Source organism: Chrysemys picta, chromosome 4, assembly GCF_011386835.1.
Source record: "Chrysemys picta bellii isolate R12L10 chromosome 4, ASM1138683v2, whole genome shotgun sequence".
Taxonomy (NCBI): Eukaryota; Metazoa; Chordata; order Testudines; family Emydidae; genus Chrysemys; species Chrysemys picta.
Genome location: NC_088794.1, coordinates 80,403,393 through 80,423,576, shown reverse-complemented (window position 1 = coordinate 80,423,576; position 20,184 = coordinate 80,403,393). Strand labels below are relative to the sequence as shown.

At 43.5% G+C, this 20,184-nt stretch overlaps 1 protein-coding gene across 5 annotated transcripts in view; it reads right to left on the bottom strand.

Moving 5' to 3' along the window:
• Window positions 1-4,302: 4,302 nt before the first annotated feature.
• Window positions 4,303-20,184, bottom strand: part of ALKBH3 (alkB homolog 3, alpha-ketoglutarate dependent dioxygenase) — a 52,704-nt gene continuing 36,822 nt past the window's right edge. For 3 of the 5 annotated variants that reach the window (XM_005286749.5, XM_024100425.3, XM_005286750.5), the window contains 2 exons: window positions 10,720-10,818; window positions 4,303-6,913 (listed from right to left, as the gene is read on the bottom strand). In XM_005286749.5, the coding sequence (XP_005286806.2) occupies window positions 6,821-6,913; window positions 10,720-10,818 (192 nt within the window). In that variant the 3' untranslated portion in view covers window positions 4,303-6,820. Of the gene's footprint in view, window positions 6,914-10,719; window positions 10,819-12,192; window positions 12,247-20,184 lie in introns of all 5 variants that reach the window. The other 2 variants (XM_065592789.1, XM_065592790.1) reach the window with 1 other exon arrangement.

Sequence of the window (20,184 nt, the reverse complement as noted above, 5' to 3'; positions counted from 1 at the left end):
TTGGACAAGTCACTTGTCTTTGTGCCTCTGCTTCTTCTCTCACCCTTTATCTGTCTTCTTTAGAGTGCAAGGTCTTCAGGGCAGGAACTGTTTCTTACTGTGTTTATATAGCACCTAAAGGAATGGGGCCCTCCTCTTGGTTGGGACCTCTGAGCACTACTATGATACAAATAATAATAGCATTCAAATGCACAGGGTTAAACTGTGGGCACAGGGGCTTTGTGGGAAGAAACCTTCTAGTAGCGCATCAGAGCAGTCTCTTCTGTTAAGATCAGGTGAACATATCCCAGGTGATCAATACCTTGTAATTGCAGAGTGGAGACTAGTATTGATTAGCCATAATGGTGCTTCTAGGGGTATAATAGCAAATCATTCAACTAAGGAATCTAAATCAAACAACTACTTTGTGCAAGGCCTTACCCTTCATATTTCCCCCTCCTTAAACTTCATTACAGCTCCATTTTCCTGTAATTAAGGAAGGAATCGTAACTGCCCTGAGGAATCACACCAGGAAGCCCATTTCCTTCTTGCTCAAAGGCCATCGGCATACAGCCCCAAACTCCTTTTAAAAAGTAGCTGAGATGAATGTTAGAAGGATCAAGAAATAGGCAGATCAAATAGGTCAACAAGCAAAGCAACAGAAGTCTGACATCTGCCCAGCTGAATGATTCAGCAGTTTCTGAAGCAACCCTGAGGAGAGTGAACCCTTCACAAAGATCCTTCATTGCTGACGCAATAAATGCAGCAGAGTCGCCCTCCGGCTTGGCAAAAAATGGGACGACAGGCATGTTTTCAGCAGAAGGCTAGTGAAGGGAGGATGGGCCAGTTAGCTCCCATTTAAACAAATTGAATGGGTTGCTATGGAAACCTTGAGCATTAAAAAAAAAAAAAAAAAGGAATGCAGTTTCCATTTCGAGACTGAAAGTGTTTATGACCTGAAAAGGCAAAGCTAGTGTTAAATGCTTTTTAGCCAAGTCAATGGTGCCAGCACTTGAGGAGGATATTCTGGGCTGCACGAGCACCTATCATCTGTCACTTGTCCTAAACCCTATGATGAAAATCTACCCCTTTCTGCCAGGACTGTTGCACCGGGCTCTTCAGCGTAACCCCTTCACTGCTGTCCCACCTCTCTGTGAATTAGTGTTCAGGAGGTAACTTGGCCACATCTATCAGACCCAAAGGGAGAAAAATAAAAATGGAGGGAATTAATCTGACATGGTACAAATGAAGTAAATCTAAAAACACCCTACCCTCGAACAGAGATTTTTCCATAAAAAGACACACGTCAGGGGTGCCATGAAGCCCACTAGAACCATACTATTACTATACATTTTACTTGGAAGGTGCTCAGATACTACAGTGATGGGTAACAATATAAAACCCCAAGGTAGTTTCACATGCAACCTAAACCTCATCAAGAGGTTTATACAGGAATACTCAATGCAAGTACTAGAGGAATAAGGGTTACAGCAAAGAATGGGGAGACAGGAAGTATTAATGTGATATAAGGCATTAACTTGCTGTATGACTGTGGATCAATCAGTGCTAGTTTCAAAATGGCCACCATTTTGCATTGTTCTGAATGGGAGAGAGAGGCCAGAGCTCATCCATACCAAAGTTGGCCATTGCCTCCATTATCCTACTTCTCTTCACCATCCCTCAGGGGAGCTTGGTTTCACGCATCTGGAACAATAGGAGGTAGCAGCCATTTTGAAAGAGGGCATCTTAATGGAGGACAATTTATAGCCTCACTTCAATTGAAAAAAGTGTGAGATGATGGCCATTTTGAAAGAATGCGTTCTTCACATTTCTCTAAAGGAGAAGATTTTAATGAAGTAGCCTCTGCTGACAGATAAGCATTCAGTTATATAAAAAAAAGGCTCAAAAAATGACCATGCATCCTAAGTATATTTTTTTTAAAAAATACCCATTGTGCTGCACTATGTGTTGTGCACTATGCACAATGTGCTGCAATCTAAAGCAGCTGTAAACCCACTTTAAGTGGCCAATATGTTCAGGCTTCTCTAGAGTGGTGTACAGCAACCAATGCATCCTAAGGAATTTGGCCCTAAAAGGTTAAAAAAAATGTAGATGTATTTTTAGGTAAGTACCTATCTTCATATTGTTATAAATATCATATGGCTAGATTCTCTGAGTTTCTTGTTTTGTGATCATGAGTATGAAAATTTTAATTGAAAAAAGATGGACATTCCATCACAGAAAAAATCTAAAGTCTTCAAAAATCAATTTTAATCTGGGACCACAAACGCTGCAATGTCTTGATTATCATCACATGCTTATTGCATGGTGTCATTAGAGAGCAAAGTTAAGGATGCCCTGAGCATTTACATATCTTGTTTGGATTTAAGTTTAACCTTGCCTCTGAATCTTCTGCTTATTTAGGGGATAATTACAATATATTTTATCCTAGATTACCGATATGTATTTTTAACCTTCACTCCCTCTTACTGTAGTTTTTGCCTGGGAATACTATGTAGTCTATTATACAGGCCTAGGATGAACGAGAAAGACACGCTGGTGTGTGAGGGGTATACTCTAATTCTAAAAAAAGTCTTTTGGATGAAATATTTCATATTCAGTCTCAGAGAGGATTTTTTTTTTCAAATCTGTAAAATCAGAACAAAATCCCTTCAACTACCTTTGAGTTATCAAAAGGTAAAATACGACATTTTCCATTTAAAATAAATTTTAGGCCACTGCTATACTCAAAGAATGAAAAAAAAAATATGGCTGAAGTTTATTACTTGAAATTTTAGTTTTGCTGATCCTCAGCGAGGCCTAGGCCTTTCTGCTGTCAGGACCCACCCTCCCATCCACATTAAATCAACATTATGAGCATTGAAATCTTATCTTTGTGCATGGTAACTTTGGGAGCTATGAACTATCAGGGCTAGTATCTACACAGAAAACTTCCTCTGTAGATAGATTTCAATGTAGAAACAGATTCTGAGCCAGATTCTCTCTGCCTATTCTGGCCATTTTCTGCTGCTCAAGTAGTGCAAAATGGTAGAAGGTTGCCCTACCCGGCTAGCTGATTATTTCTCCAGTGTGGGGAAGTTTTCACCTGGCATAAAGAGGCATTATCAGCCTTTATGCCAACTACCCCACCCACACGATGTATGGGACAGGAGAGAGCATGACACAGCATACTTTCACTCAACCAATTCTCAACTGATGTGTGGTCCCAGAGGAAACACAGCCAGTTGGCACAGAAGTTAGAGCAGCCCCTAAGCTCTCCTGTATCAACTGAATCTCAGCACAGGAGAGAATCTGGGTGCTTATGCATGGCTTTTGAAGTCTGTAGGAGTTGACCTCTCTTTCAGCACCTCAAGAGAAGGATTTATTTTTCTTGGGAATCCCACAGGGAAATTAAAATATAACTTATGTTAAGGTTACAAATCTCATGACTTCTAGAGTTTAAGTGCAAAAACTGTGGTTCTTATACTGTAGTAATTATTAATACAACATGTGTGCTGTATTGTCAATTTCTGGATTGGTATCTAAATGTTTACAAAAATATGAATTTACAGAAACCACAAAATATACAGGATGTGTAGCATGGATGAGTTAATGTTACAACAGAAAATTTAACTTCTTCCATTTCCTCACTTTTTGAGCATTTAAATTCCTAACCTTAATATTACTAGTTAATAGAGAAACATGCATTAATATATCAAAACCCCAATCAATGGGCATAGAGAAGCCAGTGGTAGGTTTAGAATCCATGGGTCAGACCTCCAGCTACAGTAAAATGTCAGAGCTCCATTGACTTCAACTAAGCTACAACAATTTACACAACTGAGGATCTGGCCCTGTCTCTGGACATGGCAGGGTAAGGACTCTGTCAAGCTTAACACACACTTGCAGTTTATTCAAATAGGCTGATATCCCCTTTCCTTTTTTCACACTTTACAGACAGCAGTAAAGGCAGCTCACTATCTGAAGTAACCATTGGACTGTGCTTCTGCCTGGATGTAGTGCTGGGCAGCAATGAAAGTTACATACCTAAGTACAAGCCTCTGGCAGGAGTCAACTCAGGCACCTGGTTAAGGAGAAATAGTTCTTTTTGTAGGAACTACATCACCCAACATGGCACCAGGAGTCTGCGCACAGCACCAGATGACAACAGAAAGCAAAGCAAAGCAAATGGCTGTATCCTTCAACACCAACTTCTTGTAGTTTTATCAGACCCTTCCATCTGAAGATAAGAAACCGAGTCAGGAGAACATCAGGAAACCAGGGTGAAAAACCCCCCCCAAAGGCATCTAAAAACCCCCTGGGTTTATCTACATAACCTCTTCATTTTAATAACTCTTTCCCATCAACATTCATGCACTTTAGAAATACAGTTTTAAATGCTGTACAGTGCTTTAGACAGACATCATAACAGTATTATACTCATGTGATTCACTGAGAAATCAATTCTGCCCAATTTAGAGCTTGAGTACTGCAGTGGCTTGAGAGTTTATCCTTTACAATCACCAATAAAAATGAAAATTTACGCATAGCAGACAATTAGTCACTTGACTGTTGTCAGCAGGAAACAATTTTCTTCCATAATGCAGGACATAGCACTGGCTAATCAGAAGCAGACTTTTTCTAAATGCTGACTTACTCTGACAAGAGAGAGGGGCATCATCAAGCTTAGCTTAACTGATGTGAGACAATACAGAGAATGTTTATCAATGCTTGTGGTCCCACATTATACAGAAAATGAACATGTACCATCCTGCAGCCTAGCATAGCTGACGAACAAGTAACTGTAGAGAGTATTTAGCCACATATGGGCATATCTGGCTTTGCTTAACAGTGACCATGAATTCATTGGTTACAATAGCAAGCAAGACAGGTAGGCAAGGCAAGCTTTTAAGAGTTCCTGCAAGACTACCTAGAATTGGGTTTTAGCTGCTGTTTGCCTGTCTGGAACACAAGAGGTTTGATGGAAGTGTTTTTCACTATAACCTGAATTTGTGAGATTACACATATATACAGAAGAATTTTCTAATGGTCAGAGAGCAGGATGAGGAGTCAGGAATGGTGGGTTCTCATAACAATGGGGGAAATAATTTAGGCTCAAATCTTCAAACGTAGTCAGTAGTTTTGGGCACCCAATTTGAGATATCCAAGGCCAGAGTTTCAGAGGTGCTGGACACCCATAACTCCAACTGAAGTCAATGGAAGTTGCAAGTACTCAGTATTGCTGAAAAATCAGACCCTAAGTATTTCAAATACAGAGTCTCAAAATCTGAAGCACCCACAATCCTTGGCCACTTTTCACAATGTTGACCTTAATTTCTTTGCAGCTTAGATTTCCTATTTATCAAATGGAAATAATATCCCTCAACCTTGTCGGGGTGGTGTAAGGCTTTATTTATGATTATTATTTATAGTGAAGCAGCAAGGCAACATAGTCTAGGGGGTAAGGCACCAGATTGGTAGTCAGGAGACATGAGTTCTACTCCTAGATTTGTCATTGACTTGTGGGTAAATCCTTTCTCGTTTCTGTGCCTGTTTCCCCTCACACTCTTGTCTGTCTCACCTATCACTTAGGGCAAGAGCTGTTTGTATAACACATAGCACAAAGGAGCCCTGATCTTGGTTGGGGCCTCTAGGAGCTACTGTAATGCAAATAACAACACAACTTACCTCCTTTGTAAAGTGCTTTGTGATCTACAGAGTAAAAGTACTATGTAAGAGCTAGGTTATAGTATTTAAGGAAGGCTACGATTTTGTCATAGATATTTTTAGTAAAAGTCCCGGATTGGTCACGGGCAATAAACAAAAATTCACAGAAGCAGCGACCTGTCCCTTTTTACTAAAAATGTTCATGACCAATGGGGAGGGAGAAGGGTCCAGTATCCTGCCCTGCTGTGGCTGGAAGCTGCGGCCCCTGCCCAATAACTGGGAGTGACCCCAGCCCATGGAGGCTGGGGAGCTCCTGCCGCGCGGGGACCTCTGGGGGATCTTCCCCCCCCCCAGGCTGGGGAGCTCTGAGGGTTCCCCTGCTGGCAGCGGTAACTGAGGAGCTGCTGGGGGTCTCAGGAACTGGGGAGCTCCGGGAAATTCCCTGCAGAAGCTGGGAAGCGGTGGGGGATTCCCCTCCACTCTGGGCCGCAGGGGTACTCCACAGCTCTCGGCCACCACGGACAGTGGAGTACCCTGCAGCTCCCAGCTGCTGCAGGATGAAGTCATGGAGGTCTGTGGAAGTCACGGAATCCGTGACTTCCGCAATCTCCATGACCAAATCGTAGCCTTAATTATAAGTGCACCAAGAGTCTCTGAGTTGATGTGCTATGTAAGTGCAAAGTATTATTTATACACACACCTACATGGTTTAATGTAGACCAGCATGACAGGATTATTTTCTGTTACTTGTCTCAGCTATAAAAACCCATTCACATTTTGCCAGGGTAGTGGGGTGGTGGTAAAAAAGCACTGATCACTGAAGCTGCTTTCCCATGGGTGAACTCTCATATCTTTAATTTTATGCAAGCATTTTCACCTCTCTCAAAAGGGACAGGTCACTATTGTTTTTTAAAACCAAAACAAATTAGCAAATGAATTAGCAAAATCAAATAGCATCTTATGTCTGAAAATATGACAGTATCATCTGCATGTTACAGGAAACTTGTGACTGTCATAGTTCTTCATGACGACAGCTCTGTTCCCTTCTCCCCATCAGATGTTTGACAGTAACTGTGAATCCATTATGGCTTCTTGCTCCAAACCAGCACCATGTCTGAGGCTTTGGATCAGATGTGATGTTATATCCAGTAATATCCAAAACAGTTGTCTTCATTCACCTTTGCATTCCCTCAGGGTGTGGATAAATGGTCCTAAATGTCAAGTTTATCCGTGGTTCCCTGGCATGATATTCCTTAGGTATCCGATGCTATAAACATGATGAACAAAAAGAATATGGGTTTGCATAATTAAAAACACATTTAATATTCAAATACTAAATATTTTGTATCCTCATTTTATAGGATGGTGACATTACTCACTTTTCATAATAATTCGATAAGTCATAAAACCCATGTCCTGACTGCTCAGGGCCATTAAGAAACCCACAGAACTTTTTGTAACAGTAGAGTGGTTAGGCCAAATTACAACTTCATTAAGTTCTGTCTTCCTAAATTGCCTATGCACTTTCAAATGCATACTGTGTTTGTCACTGCCTCTCCTAAATGCAGGACCATTACATAGGAGTTTAAGTGGTGGGTGGAGTGATCTCTATATATCACTTGGAGCCGGTAGCACCTTAAAGACTAACAGATTTATTTGGGCACAAGCTTTCGTGGGTAAAAACCCCACTTCTTCAGATGCGTGGAGTGAAAATTACAGATACAGGCATAAATATACTGGCACATGAAGAGAAGGGAGTTACCTTACAAGTGGAGAACCAGTGCTGACAAGGCCAATTCAGTCAGGGTGGTCTGATGGTGTGGCTGATATGGTTGGGTCCTACGATGGTGTCGCTAGAGTAGATATGGGAACAGGGTAGGCAACGGGGTTTGTTACAGGGATTGGTTCCTGGGTTAGTGTTTCTGTGGTGTGGTGTGTAGTTGGTGGGTATTTGCTTCAGGTTGGGGGGCTGTCTGTAAGCGAGGATTGGCCTGCCTCCCAAGGTCTGTGAAAGTGAGGGATCGTTTTCCAGTATAGGTTGTAGATCACTGATAATGTGCTGAAGAGGTTTTAGCTGTGGGCTGTACATGATGGCCAGAGGTGTTCTGTTATTTTCCTTGTTGGGCCTATCCTGTAGTAGGTGACTTCTGGGTACCCATCTCGCTCTGTCAATCTGTCTCCTCACTTCTCCAGGTGGGTATTGTACAGACAGACATCATCTTTCTCTCCAAGTGCAAACAGATGGACATCATACCAAATGGACTGAAGGTAAAAAATCCACTGCAATTTATGTACTACACTGACTATGGTGAGAGATTGTGCCACGCACTCTCAAAGAAATTGTGGAACCACCTGATCAGCATCCTGTACAGCAAACAGGAGGAGATCAAGAATCAACTCTCAAAACTGGAGACTCATACAAAACTAACCTTCCACACAAACTTCCACGTGGCTGGACTTTACAAAAACGAGACAAGCCATTCACAACGCACACTTTACTTCTCTACAGAGGAAAAAGGACAGTAAACTAAAGTCCAACATGCCACAGGGGGCTACAATAGTGGTACCCTTAACTCACCCAACAATATTGTTAATCTAGCCAACCACACACTTAGCCTGTCAGAAGAGTCTGTCCTATCTCGGGGACTCTCTTTCTGCCCCAACATGCCCATGATACAGTTCCGCGGTGATCTAGAGGCCTACTTTTGCCATCTCCGACTCAAGGATTATTTTCAACACACCAGTGAACAGCGCACTGACCGACAGGAACTCTCCTACCAACTCTACAAGAAGAAGAACTCTGCGTGGACTCCTCCTGATGATTGAAATGACAGACTGGACTTCTACATAGCGTGCTTCCGCAGATGTGCGCAGGCTGAAATAGTGAACAGCATCACTTGCCCCATAACCTCAGCCATACAGAACGCAACGCCACCCACAGCCTCAGAAACAACTCTGACATTATAATTAAATGGCTGACAAAGGAGGTACTGTAGTGATCATGAACACGTCGGATTATGAACAGGAGGCTGCCAGGCAACTCTCCAACACCACATTCTACAGGCCTCTGTCCTCTGATCCCATGAGGAGTACCAAAAGAAACTATACCATCTGCTCAAAAACTCCCTGCTATAGCATGGGAACAAATCTATACAGACACACCCCTAGAGCCCCGAGCAGGGCTATTCTATCTGCTAGCCAAGTTCCATAAACCTGGAAATCCTGGACGCTTCATCGTCTCAGGCTTTGGCATTCTTACAGGAAGATTATCTGGCTATTTGGACTCTCTCCTCTGACCCTACGCTACCAGCACTCCTAGCTATCTTCGAGACTCCACTGAGTTTCCTGAGGAAACTACAATGCATTGGTGATCTTCCTGAAAACACCATCCTGGCCACCATGGATGTAGGAGCTCTTTACACCAATATTCAACACAACGATGGCCTACAAGCTGTGAGGAACAGTATCCCTGATGGGGCCACGGCACACCTGGTGGCTGAGCTTTGTGACTTTGATTTCAACAATTTCCACACCACCATCAGCATCAGCCTGGACCAATCCACACAAGAGATCCACTTCCTGGACACTACAGTGCAAATAAGTGATGGTCACATAAACACTACCCTATACCGGAAACCTACTGACTGGTATATTTACCTACATGCCTCCAGCTTCCATCTAGGACACATCACACGATCCGTTGTCTACAGCCAAGCCCCAAGATACAACCGCATTTGCTCCAATCCCTCAGACAGAGACAAACACCCACAAGATCTTTATCAAGCATTCTTAAAACTATAATACCCACCTGGGGAAGTGAGGAGACCGATTGACAGAGCGAGACGGGTACCCAGAAGTCACCTACTACAGGACAGGCTCAACAAGGAAAATAACAGAACACCTCTGGCCATCACGTACAGCCCACAGCTAAAACCTCTTCAGCACATTATCAATTATCTACAACCTATCCTGGAAAACGATCCCTCACTCTCGCAGACCTTGGGAGGCAGGTGAATCCTCACTTTCAGACAGCCCCCGAACTTGAAGCAAATACTCACCAACTACACACATCACCACAGAAACACTAACCCAGGAAAAAATCCCTGTAACAAACCCCTATTCTGCCTACGTTGCCTACTCTGTCCCCATATCTACTCTAGCGACACCATCAGAGGACCCAACCACAACAGCCACACCATCAAGGGCTCATTCACCTGTACATCTACTAATGTGATATATGTCATCATGTGCCAGCAATGCCCCTCTGCCATGTACATTGGCCAAACCGGACAGTCTCTACGTAGAAGAATAAATGGACACAAATCAGACACCAGGAACGGTAACATACAAAAGCCAGTAGGAGAACACTTCAATCTCCCTGGATGTCCAATAACAGATTTAAAAGTAGCCATTCTTCAACAAAAAAAACTTCAAAAACAGACTTCAAAGAGAAACTGCAGAGGCTGCAATTCATTTGCAAACTTAACATCATTAATTTGGGGTTGAATAGGGACTGGGAGTGGCTGGCTCATTATAAAAGCAATTTTCCCTCTCTTGGTATTGACACCACCTCATCAATTATTGGGAGTGGACCACAACCACTCTGACTGAATTGGCCTTGTCAACACTGGTTCTCCACTTGTAAGGCAACTCCCTTCTCTCCACGTGCCAGTATATTTATGCTTGTATCTGTAATTTTCACTCCATGCATCTGAAGAAGTGGTTTTTTTTACCCAGGAAAGCTTATGCCCAAATAAATCTGTTAATCTTTAAGGTGCCACTGGATTCCTCATTGTTTTTGTGGATACAGACTAACACGGCTACCTCTCTGATATATATCACTTATTGATCTTGCAGAGATGCTGTTCAGCTTAAGCTATTAATTTTGTGGGATGCATTGAGATTCTTTATGGAAAGAACTGTTAATATATAGTGAAGCGTCATGTTATTGCATAACACACATCTCCCAATAGCTTTCCCAGTAACTCATGTCCCCACTGGCGTAGTTTGTGGAATTGAGAAAACTATACCACAATGGGAAAAAGCTTGTTCATGTTGCCCAAATATTCTCACCTGCCAGTCTTCCTGGGTAGCTCCCTCCATCATTAGTAAAGTTCCATGAGGCAATGGGATCCGCACTCTTTCCACATAAGTATAGTCCCCATTCTCTTCCTAGAAAAAAGAAATAAAAATACAGAAGTGTGTGCAGAAGAGGGAAACACTGCATTAGGGGACTCCACATCAGAGCTTAAAACAAGAAAGGGTCCCTCAGCAGATTATCAATTAAGACTTTGGTCTGATAAGGTTCTCATTGTATCATGAAGAGCAGTTATACCACTCCATGTGTCACTGTCAGGCAGCAGCTATATTTCACCAAGGTTCATAATTTTAAGGCCAGAAGGAACTATGATTAGTTAGTCTGACCTCATCCGTAACACCTAGAATTTCACCAAGTGATTCCTGCATCAAGACCATCACTTCCAGCTGAGTTAGACTACAGCATATAATTTAGATAGACATTCGGCCTTGCTTTAAAGCCTTCAAGTAATGGAGAATCCACCACATCCCTAGGGTAAGTTGTTCCAATGGTTAATTAACCTCTATAAAAGAAATCATGCCTTATTTCTAATCTGAATTTGTCTAGCTTCAGTTTACATCCATTATATATTTTATTCTGCTTTTGTCCGTCTGTTAGATTAAGGAGCCTACTATGCAAAATGTCCCCATGTAGGTTCTTGTAGACCATGACCACGTCGCCTCTTAAATTTCATTTTGTTAAGATAAATAGATTAAGTTTCTTTATTCTCTATGTGAGGCAGGTTTTCCAGATGTCATTTCATGCTTGTAACTCTTCACAATCCTTTTCAATTTATCAACATTCTTTTAAAAGAGTGGTCATCAAAATTGGACACACTATTCTAGCATTGGTCTCATAAATGCCATATACAATGGTAGTAACACCTTTCTACTTCTACTTATTCGTTCCCTGACTATACGTCCAAAGATTGCATTTGCTTTCTTTGTCACCACATTGCACTGCTAACTCATATTCAATTGGTTATCCACTATGATCCCTAAAGTCCTGTCTGAGTTGTTGCTTTCCAAAATACAGTCCTACATCTTATAAGTGACCTACCATTCTTGGTTCCTCAATGCAGGACGTGTGTTTATTTGTATTAAGATGCATATGTGACCATGTGCACCTGGGGTAGCCCTCACTGGAAATGCCAAGGTCAGGGCAGGCTGCGAAAAGCTGTGCAGATACTCCCAAGACTGGAGGGTAACAATGAAGTTAAACTCCCCAACCAGTCACAAACTGTGCTTCTGATCCACACTGGTTATCAAGAAGCGCAAAAAAAAAAAAAAAAAGCGGGGGATGTGGGGGAAATCTCACAGCCCCCTTCTTGTACTCCACTTCTCTGGCTCCCAGTCAACACAACTTCTCACTGAACTGGACCTATTTTAAAATTCTTCCACTATATAAAATGTTCTTCTGACCCCAAAGGACCAGCCCCATTGCCAGGTCAGTATTAGGTTGGATCTTACCCAAAATACCATGCTGCCAGCCAATCCTTTATAATAAACCTTTAATTTTAGAGACTAAAGAAAAAGGAAAGAACAAGAAGAGAGATGTTAAATGGTAAAACAGTTACATACATACAAAGATTCAACATCCATGTATCAGGTTCTTAGCAGTATTGGTGAGTTTGCTGGCTTGAAAGTCCCTCTGGAATACATTCACAACTTGGATGGGTCATTCAGTCCTTTGTTCAGAGACTCAGTTTGTAGCAAAGTTACTCAAGAAGTAAGAAGCAGGATTCAAGACAAAATGGAGATGGTGCAGCGTGTTTGAGATCCCTGGTCTACACTACAGCACTACAACACTACGCTGAAACCTGAATGAGAAAGTTGTAGTGCTGTAAAGTGCCAGTGTAGACAAGCTCTTAGGCCCAGTCTACACTAGCAAGTTTTTGGGCAGTAAAGCAGCTTTCTGCGCCGTTACTCCCGAGGTGTACACACAGACAAGCCACTTTGTGTGCAGAAACTATGCAGTTGTAGTGCTCTAAAAAAAAAATCACCCCGAGAGGCATGGAGCTTTCTGTGCCGGGGCTACAGCGCTGCGATTGGCCTCTGAGAGGTGTCCCACAATGCCTGTTCTCACCTCTCTGGTCATCGGTTTGAACTCTAGTATAGTGCTAAGACACGTACTAGTTCGTCATTGCAGGTTCAATCCCAAGGACTAGGCTGCACAAAACATGGCTTTGTTATTGCAGCTTCCCCACACTGTTCGCATAATGAATTGTTAATTTTAGGGTCTTTCCAACAGTTGGCTTCGAAGGTCACTTCTGAGGACTGAGCTACTGACTTTTTTCCCCTATAGGAATTGAGTGTAGGAGAAGACAGCAAGGGAGAAAACACTGAATCAATTATTTGTTCATGAAAAATATATACTGTGACTGTAAACAGATAAGGAAAAAATGTAGGTCATGTTTTAAGATTCTAAATGTTGACAGTGTCCCTGTAGACCAGTGGTTTTCAAACTACGGTCGCGACAGCGGGAATGCAAGACACTGGGTCGCGGCAGCTCTGGTCAGCACTGCCAACCAGGCCGTTAAAAGTCCCGTCGGCGGTGCTGACTGGCTAAGGCAGGCTAGTCCCTAACTGTTCTGACACCACGTTGCGCCCTGGAAGCAGCCAGCAGCAGGTCTGGCTCCTGGGCGGGGGGGTCACAGGGCTCCGTGTGCTGACCCCACACCAAGCACGAGCTCTGCACTCCCAGCCAATGGGAGCTTGCGGGGCGATGCCTGTGGGTGAGAGCCGTGAGAAGCCGCTTGCACGCCTCCGCCTAAGAGCTGGACCTGCTGCTGGCCACTTCTGGGGTGCAGCATGGTCCACGGTGCCAAGACAGGCAGGAAGCTGTCTTAGCACCCCCGCTGCGCCTCTGATCAGGAGCCACCCGAGGTAAGCCCGCACCACAACCCCGTGCCCCAATCCCCCCAAATCTGGAGCCCCCTCCTGCACGCCAAGCCCCGCATCTCTGGCCCCACCCCAGAGCCTGCATACCCAGCCCAGAGCCCTGACCCCCTCCCACACCCCAACCCCAATCCTGAGCCCCCCCCAAACCAAGAAACCCTCCTGCACCCCAAACACCTCATCCCCAGCTCCATTGGGTTGCAGGCATCAACAATTTTCTTCAACTGGGTCGTCAGAAAAAATGTTTGAAAACCACTGCTGTAGAGCACAATCATACAGAACAGATGCTCAAGTTGTTTTTTCCCCATTTCACTTATTTCTTTATGATTACAGAGGCAGTCTCTCTTCCTGTTTCTTATAATGGTTGGTGCAGGCTCCTAAAATCACACTCATTGCAGTTGGCCTGGAGGAGATTAGGGAAGGCATTGCTAAAATGTTCCAGCCCTTGCTCAAGGTAGCAATTACTCCCAAGTGAATTAAACACAGCCTGTCACTAGTAGAATGGAACACATCAGATGAAATGGGGCTGTGCTTCAGGGGAAAGAGATAAGACAGGCCACAACTTATTGTGTCATCTGAAAGACTACTGTATCCTCTGCAAGACAAGTGGAGCCCATGTCATTTTGAAACATCGTAGCACAATTCAGACTAGAAGACGGTTATTAGAATAAGATTCTATCTTGCCTGAAGCAAAGGGATAGTTGCCTCACACTGATACACCACTATTTGTGAAACAGCAAGTGTTACAAGACCTCAACTTTCAGATACCTACACATGGAGTTATACAGGAATAACTATTCCCAAAAAACTCCATGTATGGATGCTCTAATTCTGGAATAAATGTCCTTGAATGATGCCACGTGTGGACATTTATTGCAGAATTAGAGCACCCACACAGAGTTATTGAGATAGCTATTCCAGAATAACTCCATATTGCAGACAAGTAACAGAGGACAATTAATGGTTTGATAAATACCCAGGAGAGGCTACTTACCTGTACAGTAACTGCAGTTATTCAAAATGTGTTGTTTCTATAGAGTATAGACACCCCACTTCAGATACACATGTGCTTTTGATAGAGATTTTTGGGAACAGTGTCTGTGGGTCTGCACCTGCGCTGTACGTATCCTTGGGCTCTTAAGGAATCTGTATATTGTGGGGTGTGTGAATGTGGAAACTCCACCCGCAAGACAGTGAAAAGCCTTAAAAGTGGTTCTCGTTGGAGCTCACCAACAGGCCTGAGGTCCTTAAGCTCAACTGGTAGTTGAGTATGCAAGTGAGGTGGGACTCTGATGGGGACAGTCCTCCTTTGGGTGAACCAGAAGTGAAAGCGCTTCCATTTTTGCAGATTTAGCACTCTGAGGTGTAGGATTGGCCTCCATCTTCCCTTTTTCTTGGGGACTGGAAGCCACTTTGGTACTGGAGGTGGAATCTGTACTGGGGATGATGCCAAGACTGGCGGTCAGGTTGGTAGATACTTGCTGGTTTAACAGTACCATCAGGTGATCCCTTTTGGTACTGGCCAAAAGAGGAGAGTTGGGTTCCTGAAAGATAAAGAAGTCTTGTGGGAGCAGCAATGAGCTCAGTACCGGTGAGGTGAGTTGTTGGGCTGCCTGCTGTGATGTAGCTGCCAGTACCAGAGGTGGCATGAGCAAGCAATCTGTATGTTCTCTAAGCTCTTGGCCTGTTAAGAGTATGCGGTACCAGAAGAGCTAGTACCAAGGGAGTTGGTGTTGATGCTGATCTCCTTGCAGAGTCCTTATGTCAAAAGGGCTCTGTACTGGATGTCAAAACTGGTACCAAACAGGGCTTCTCGGCATGAGAAGACCCAGAAGTCTTCTTTGAAGGTGGGCGAGACTCAGTATCAGGAAGGAGAGGAGCGTCCGCTGTACCCACACCGGGACACGAGGACTCTTTAGCAACTGATCTTTGGGAAGATTTCTCCTTTGTACTTGATTTGGGCCTCTTCTTCTTAGCATGTTTTGGGGGTTCTGAAACGGCTTGCCAGAGCTTAGATGTTGGAGGTCGATGGGGCATTTGGGTCTCTTCAGACCAATGTACAGGGAGTGAAGATGGAACAGACCTTGCAAAGTTTAAAACCTGGGGTTTTGACCATACTTTGGACACAGAGGCAGCCCCAAACAAAGGGGGAACTGAGGTGGCAGGAAGCCCTGGCTGTCAAGGAAGGAGGAATACATACAGTGCAAAAAAACAAACAAACAAAAAGTCTGAAAACAAAGAAAATCAATTAAATTCAAAATAAGTAAAAGAAGAATAAATCAAGTAAGAAGGCAAAGTTCACAAGCTAACTACGGATACAGCAAGGCTCAGTTTCAGGCTGCAGGCGGCTGAGAAGGAACTGCAGCAGCAGGGGATCCTACCTTCCCTATGCACCCTCAGACCAGAGCCCAAGGATAGGTATGGCACAGTGGCAAACCTGTGGACAATGCTACTGAAAATCTCCAATCAAAGGCCCATAGGCACATGTGCATCTGACGTGGAGCGCCCACAGGGACAACTACAGTACTTGAAGAACTTGGTATTTTAAAGTGTTATTTTAAAAATCACTACAGTCCAAAGCTATTTTCCATTAATTAAAACAAAACAACAACAACAACAACAAAAAACAGGTCTAAATTTTCAAAAAGGACATTATTTTGGGTGCTTCATTTTAGTGTGCCCAACTTGACTCACTTTACAAGGACAAGTGCCCAGTGCTTTCTAAAAATCAGAGTATCGGTCAATATCACCTGAAAATGTAGGCCTCAGAGTTTAAATGAGAGAGTAAATTTGGGTATGAACAATTCCTAATGCAAAACCAACAAGGACAAGAGGAATATGGATGAAAGGCTTAGCAGATAAAGCCTTCACCTCTAAAATGGGAGTGTTAAATCCAGTGTGAGATTTAAGTGAAATAAGTTTGGTGGGTCTCAGATCAATTCCCAAATAAAGAGTTCCAAAAAACAAAAAGCATGACATGATAGAATTGACTCAGAACTGCAGCCACATTTCCTCATGCCCAGGAAGAAACAGGGAGACAGAATGAGGCCATTCATACTGCCAGTGCTTGTGCTGGGAATAATGGAACCATTAGTGTTTCTCTTTGTGGCCTCTAAGGGCCCAGTCCTCTAAGGTTCTGAGTATACATGGCTCCTATTGAAGTCTGAGAGTGCTGAAGGTGTTCAGTGCTGTTCAGAATACAGCCTAGCATGCTCTTTGCAAGGACAATGTTTATTTGAAAAAGGCATAATGAGGCACCCAAGAATTTTTGGACAATCATCTTGATCTGTTAGAAGCATCCCTAGCAATCCATATGCAAAGATAAAGATTTGGGGTGGAGGGATTTGGTTTTTTAACTTCAGAGAGAGAGAGAGAAGGTTTTTTGTTTTTAAACAGAAGTTATAAAAAGTCCATGACTGCTGACAAACAGCAGATACATAAATACCATTATGAAAGCTCTGTTTCATGTCACAGGATTACATCATGTTATTTTATGTCTGGACAAGAACAAACTCTTCATCTTTGCCTCCTGATCTTCTTGGTTAAAATGGATTGGAAGATTTGATCTGATAAGAGACCCTATCTGTTGAAGTATTGTCAGGAAAGTGGCTATGTAAAAACAACACCCTCTTAGCATGTTACATTGTGCATTTCTGAGCCAAAATTGTTGACTTTACTCACAAAAAACAGGTTTGCATTCCTGTTATCCCTGCAGAGCCAATAGTTATGAGCACCCTAACTGGACTTTATTCTGCCTCCTACACTATCATCAACATTGTCTGCAAAGTCCTCATTGCAGAATCTTTACCTTTGGAGCTGATGTTAGAGGAACAATCCAGGTGGGTTTCAGAACCATTTGCTGTGCTGGCACTTAAAAGTGATTCTTTGATTTTTAAGGTGAGTAAATGTGATGTTTTAAATACCTGAAAATAAATCTGGAGAAACACATGGTCACTTTTATATAATCAGCTTGGTCAATTCTGTATATCTTAGAAAAGGAGTAGCCCCTGAAACGCAGGCCTACAAAAGGAACTGGCCTGCATTTTGGTGCACTGAGATTAGCTGCTCTAATAGTTTTCAGCTGTACACTCAATAAAGCCTGGGTTTATACTGCCCCAGCCAAACAGGTAAAATTGTTTCAAGTCCTTCTTTAACTAGATATAGTTTATCATTAGGAAAGCTGCTGGCTTAGCTGGTAGGAAGCAGTAAATGTAAAGCTTAAAAGCACATTCTTGAACCTCATATGACCTTGGAGTTGTTCCTAAAAACAATTCCACAGAATCAGAGAAGTTAGAGAAAGAAAAGATCTATTAAATCTTAATGCACACCTGAGGACAGTGTGGCATCATTCCCTATAGTAGATTCACCAGTGCTATTTTACAGAAGCCACACAGTCCCATTGATACAACCCAGCAAGGGATTGAACTCATGCAATGACACTAAGGCCTGGTCTACATTTTGGGGGGGGGGCAGGAGTGAGGGAGGAATCGATCTAAGTTATGCAACTTCAGTTACGTTATTCATGTAGCTGAAGTCGACGTACTTAGATCTACTCACCGCGGTGTCTTCACTGTGGCGAGTCGACTGCTGCCGCTCCCCCATTGACTCCGCCTGCGCGTCTCGCGCTGATGCAGTACAGGAGTCGACGGGAGCGTGCTTGGGGGTCAATTTATCGCGTCTAGACTAGATGCAATAAATCAACGCCCATTGGATCGATTGCTGCCTGCCGATCCCGCGGGTAGTACAGATATACCCTAACTCAGAGTTTCTAAAGCTCTGGGGAGTACTCAGACTTACAGCAGAAATTCTCTCCTGTATGGATCCTCCTGCCCCCATCATGCAGTTGCACCACAACACAGCACTGCAGATCGTCAAGTCACTTGTATACCATTGTTCTTGATGTTTTCCTATAAGTTAGTCAGGACAGTGGCAGGAGATGGGCCCAGCATGAGGTGGAAATGTTTTGTGTTGCAAGGGAAAGGAAGAATTTACAATGGGAATCCCCCTCCCCTCCCTCCCCCCCCCAACAAAAAAAGAGTAGGCAGCATGATGGTAACAGGGCAGCCCGTGCAGCCCAGAATCTCAGCCTGCCACAACCATGTACTGTAGCTAGTATGCTGAAAAGCATTACACCAACAAGGAACGTCAGAAGTACTGAGCTTGCTCAGTTTTCCATATGCTGCTGGCCTTTCATGTCATGTGCTTAGCTGTGTCAATGACCAATTAACCTTGAATTCAAAACCAGTGGGATGCTAGGAAGTGCCCAGAACATTTGGCAGAAGACAAGTGGTTAATAGAAAAGAGGAAGAAAACAGGCTGCAGCATGGAGATTTAGAAATATGGTGCAGACAACTGGGCTCTGTACCTGCTCTGGGAGTCAGGGCTGGGCAAGGGCAGAGGCATCATTTGTTTTGGAAAATAAGGTTTGGCTCTGACACAGTAACGCCTTTGCCAAAATTCCCCTAACAGGGACTGTGCCAAATGCCTTCAGCTCTGTGAAAACAGTTACTGCGTCTTCAAGCAGCAGACACAGGATTCAAAATCCCAGAGTGAGAATGCACCCCTGGGAACCAGCCATTTAACATGCCCTCTGAAAAGCAAACAACCAAAATCTCCACCACCTTCTTGACTGCACTCAGTGAGTGGAGAAGGGCTCTATAATAATGAAACTGAGCTGCTTATTGGAAAAGATTCCAGAAATGTCTAGAAAATTGAATCAACTTTCAGAAATCTCCATTTCTGATATTTATGTTGAGTGAGCCATGCTTATGCTAATGTCTCTCGATCTCATAAGACTCAGCCTTGTCTATTACATGGCAGCTCTTGTCCCCTCAGAGAATTCTGTGGTGTGCTTGCTACTTTGTTTTACTTGTGCTCTACACACTTTTTTGCATATGCTTGTTCCCAAACAGTTTTCTCTGTCACTCATGAACACGGCATATACTGAAAATCAGATACAAATACTTATTCATATTTTGCAATGGATGGTGTTTTTTCATCTGAGGATATCATGGCATCTAAGAGAGGTCAGGGCTACTATTCCTATTTTACAACCAGTGAAAGTGAGACACAAAGTGGTGCAGTGATTTGCCCAAGACCAGCATCAGTTGCAGAGCCCAAAATAAAACCCAGGAGTCCTGACTCCCCATCTCCTCCTCTAACCATAACTAAGGTAAAGATTCTGTCATGGCTATTTTTAGTAAAAAAGTCAGGGACAGGTCATGGGCAATAAACAAAAATTCACCAAAGCCCACAAACTGTCCCTGACTTTTACCAAAAATACTCCGGAGGAGAAGGGGAGAGAAGAGAGCTAACCGAGCACTGCAGGGGCTTGGAGCTGCTCCAGCCCCACCGCTGCTCCTGCGACAGGGCCTGACTGCTGCTGCTCCAGTCCCAGGGGGGCTGACCCAACCCCAGCTGCTGCTCCAGTCCCAGGGGACTGCGGTTCCAGTGGTCCTGGGGCTGGTAGCGCCTTCAGCCCTGCCCCAGAAGTAGTCACGGAGGTCCTGGAGAAATCACAGAATCCATAACCTCTGTGACAGAATCGTAGCCTTACTCATTTTG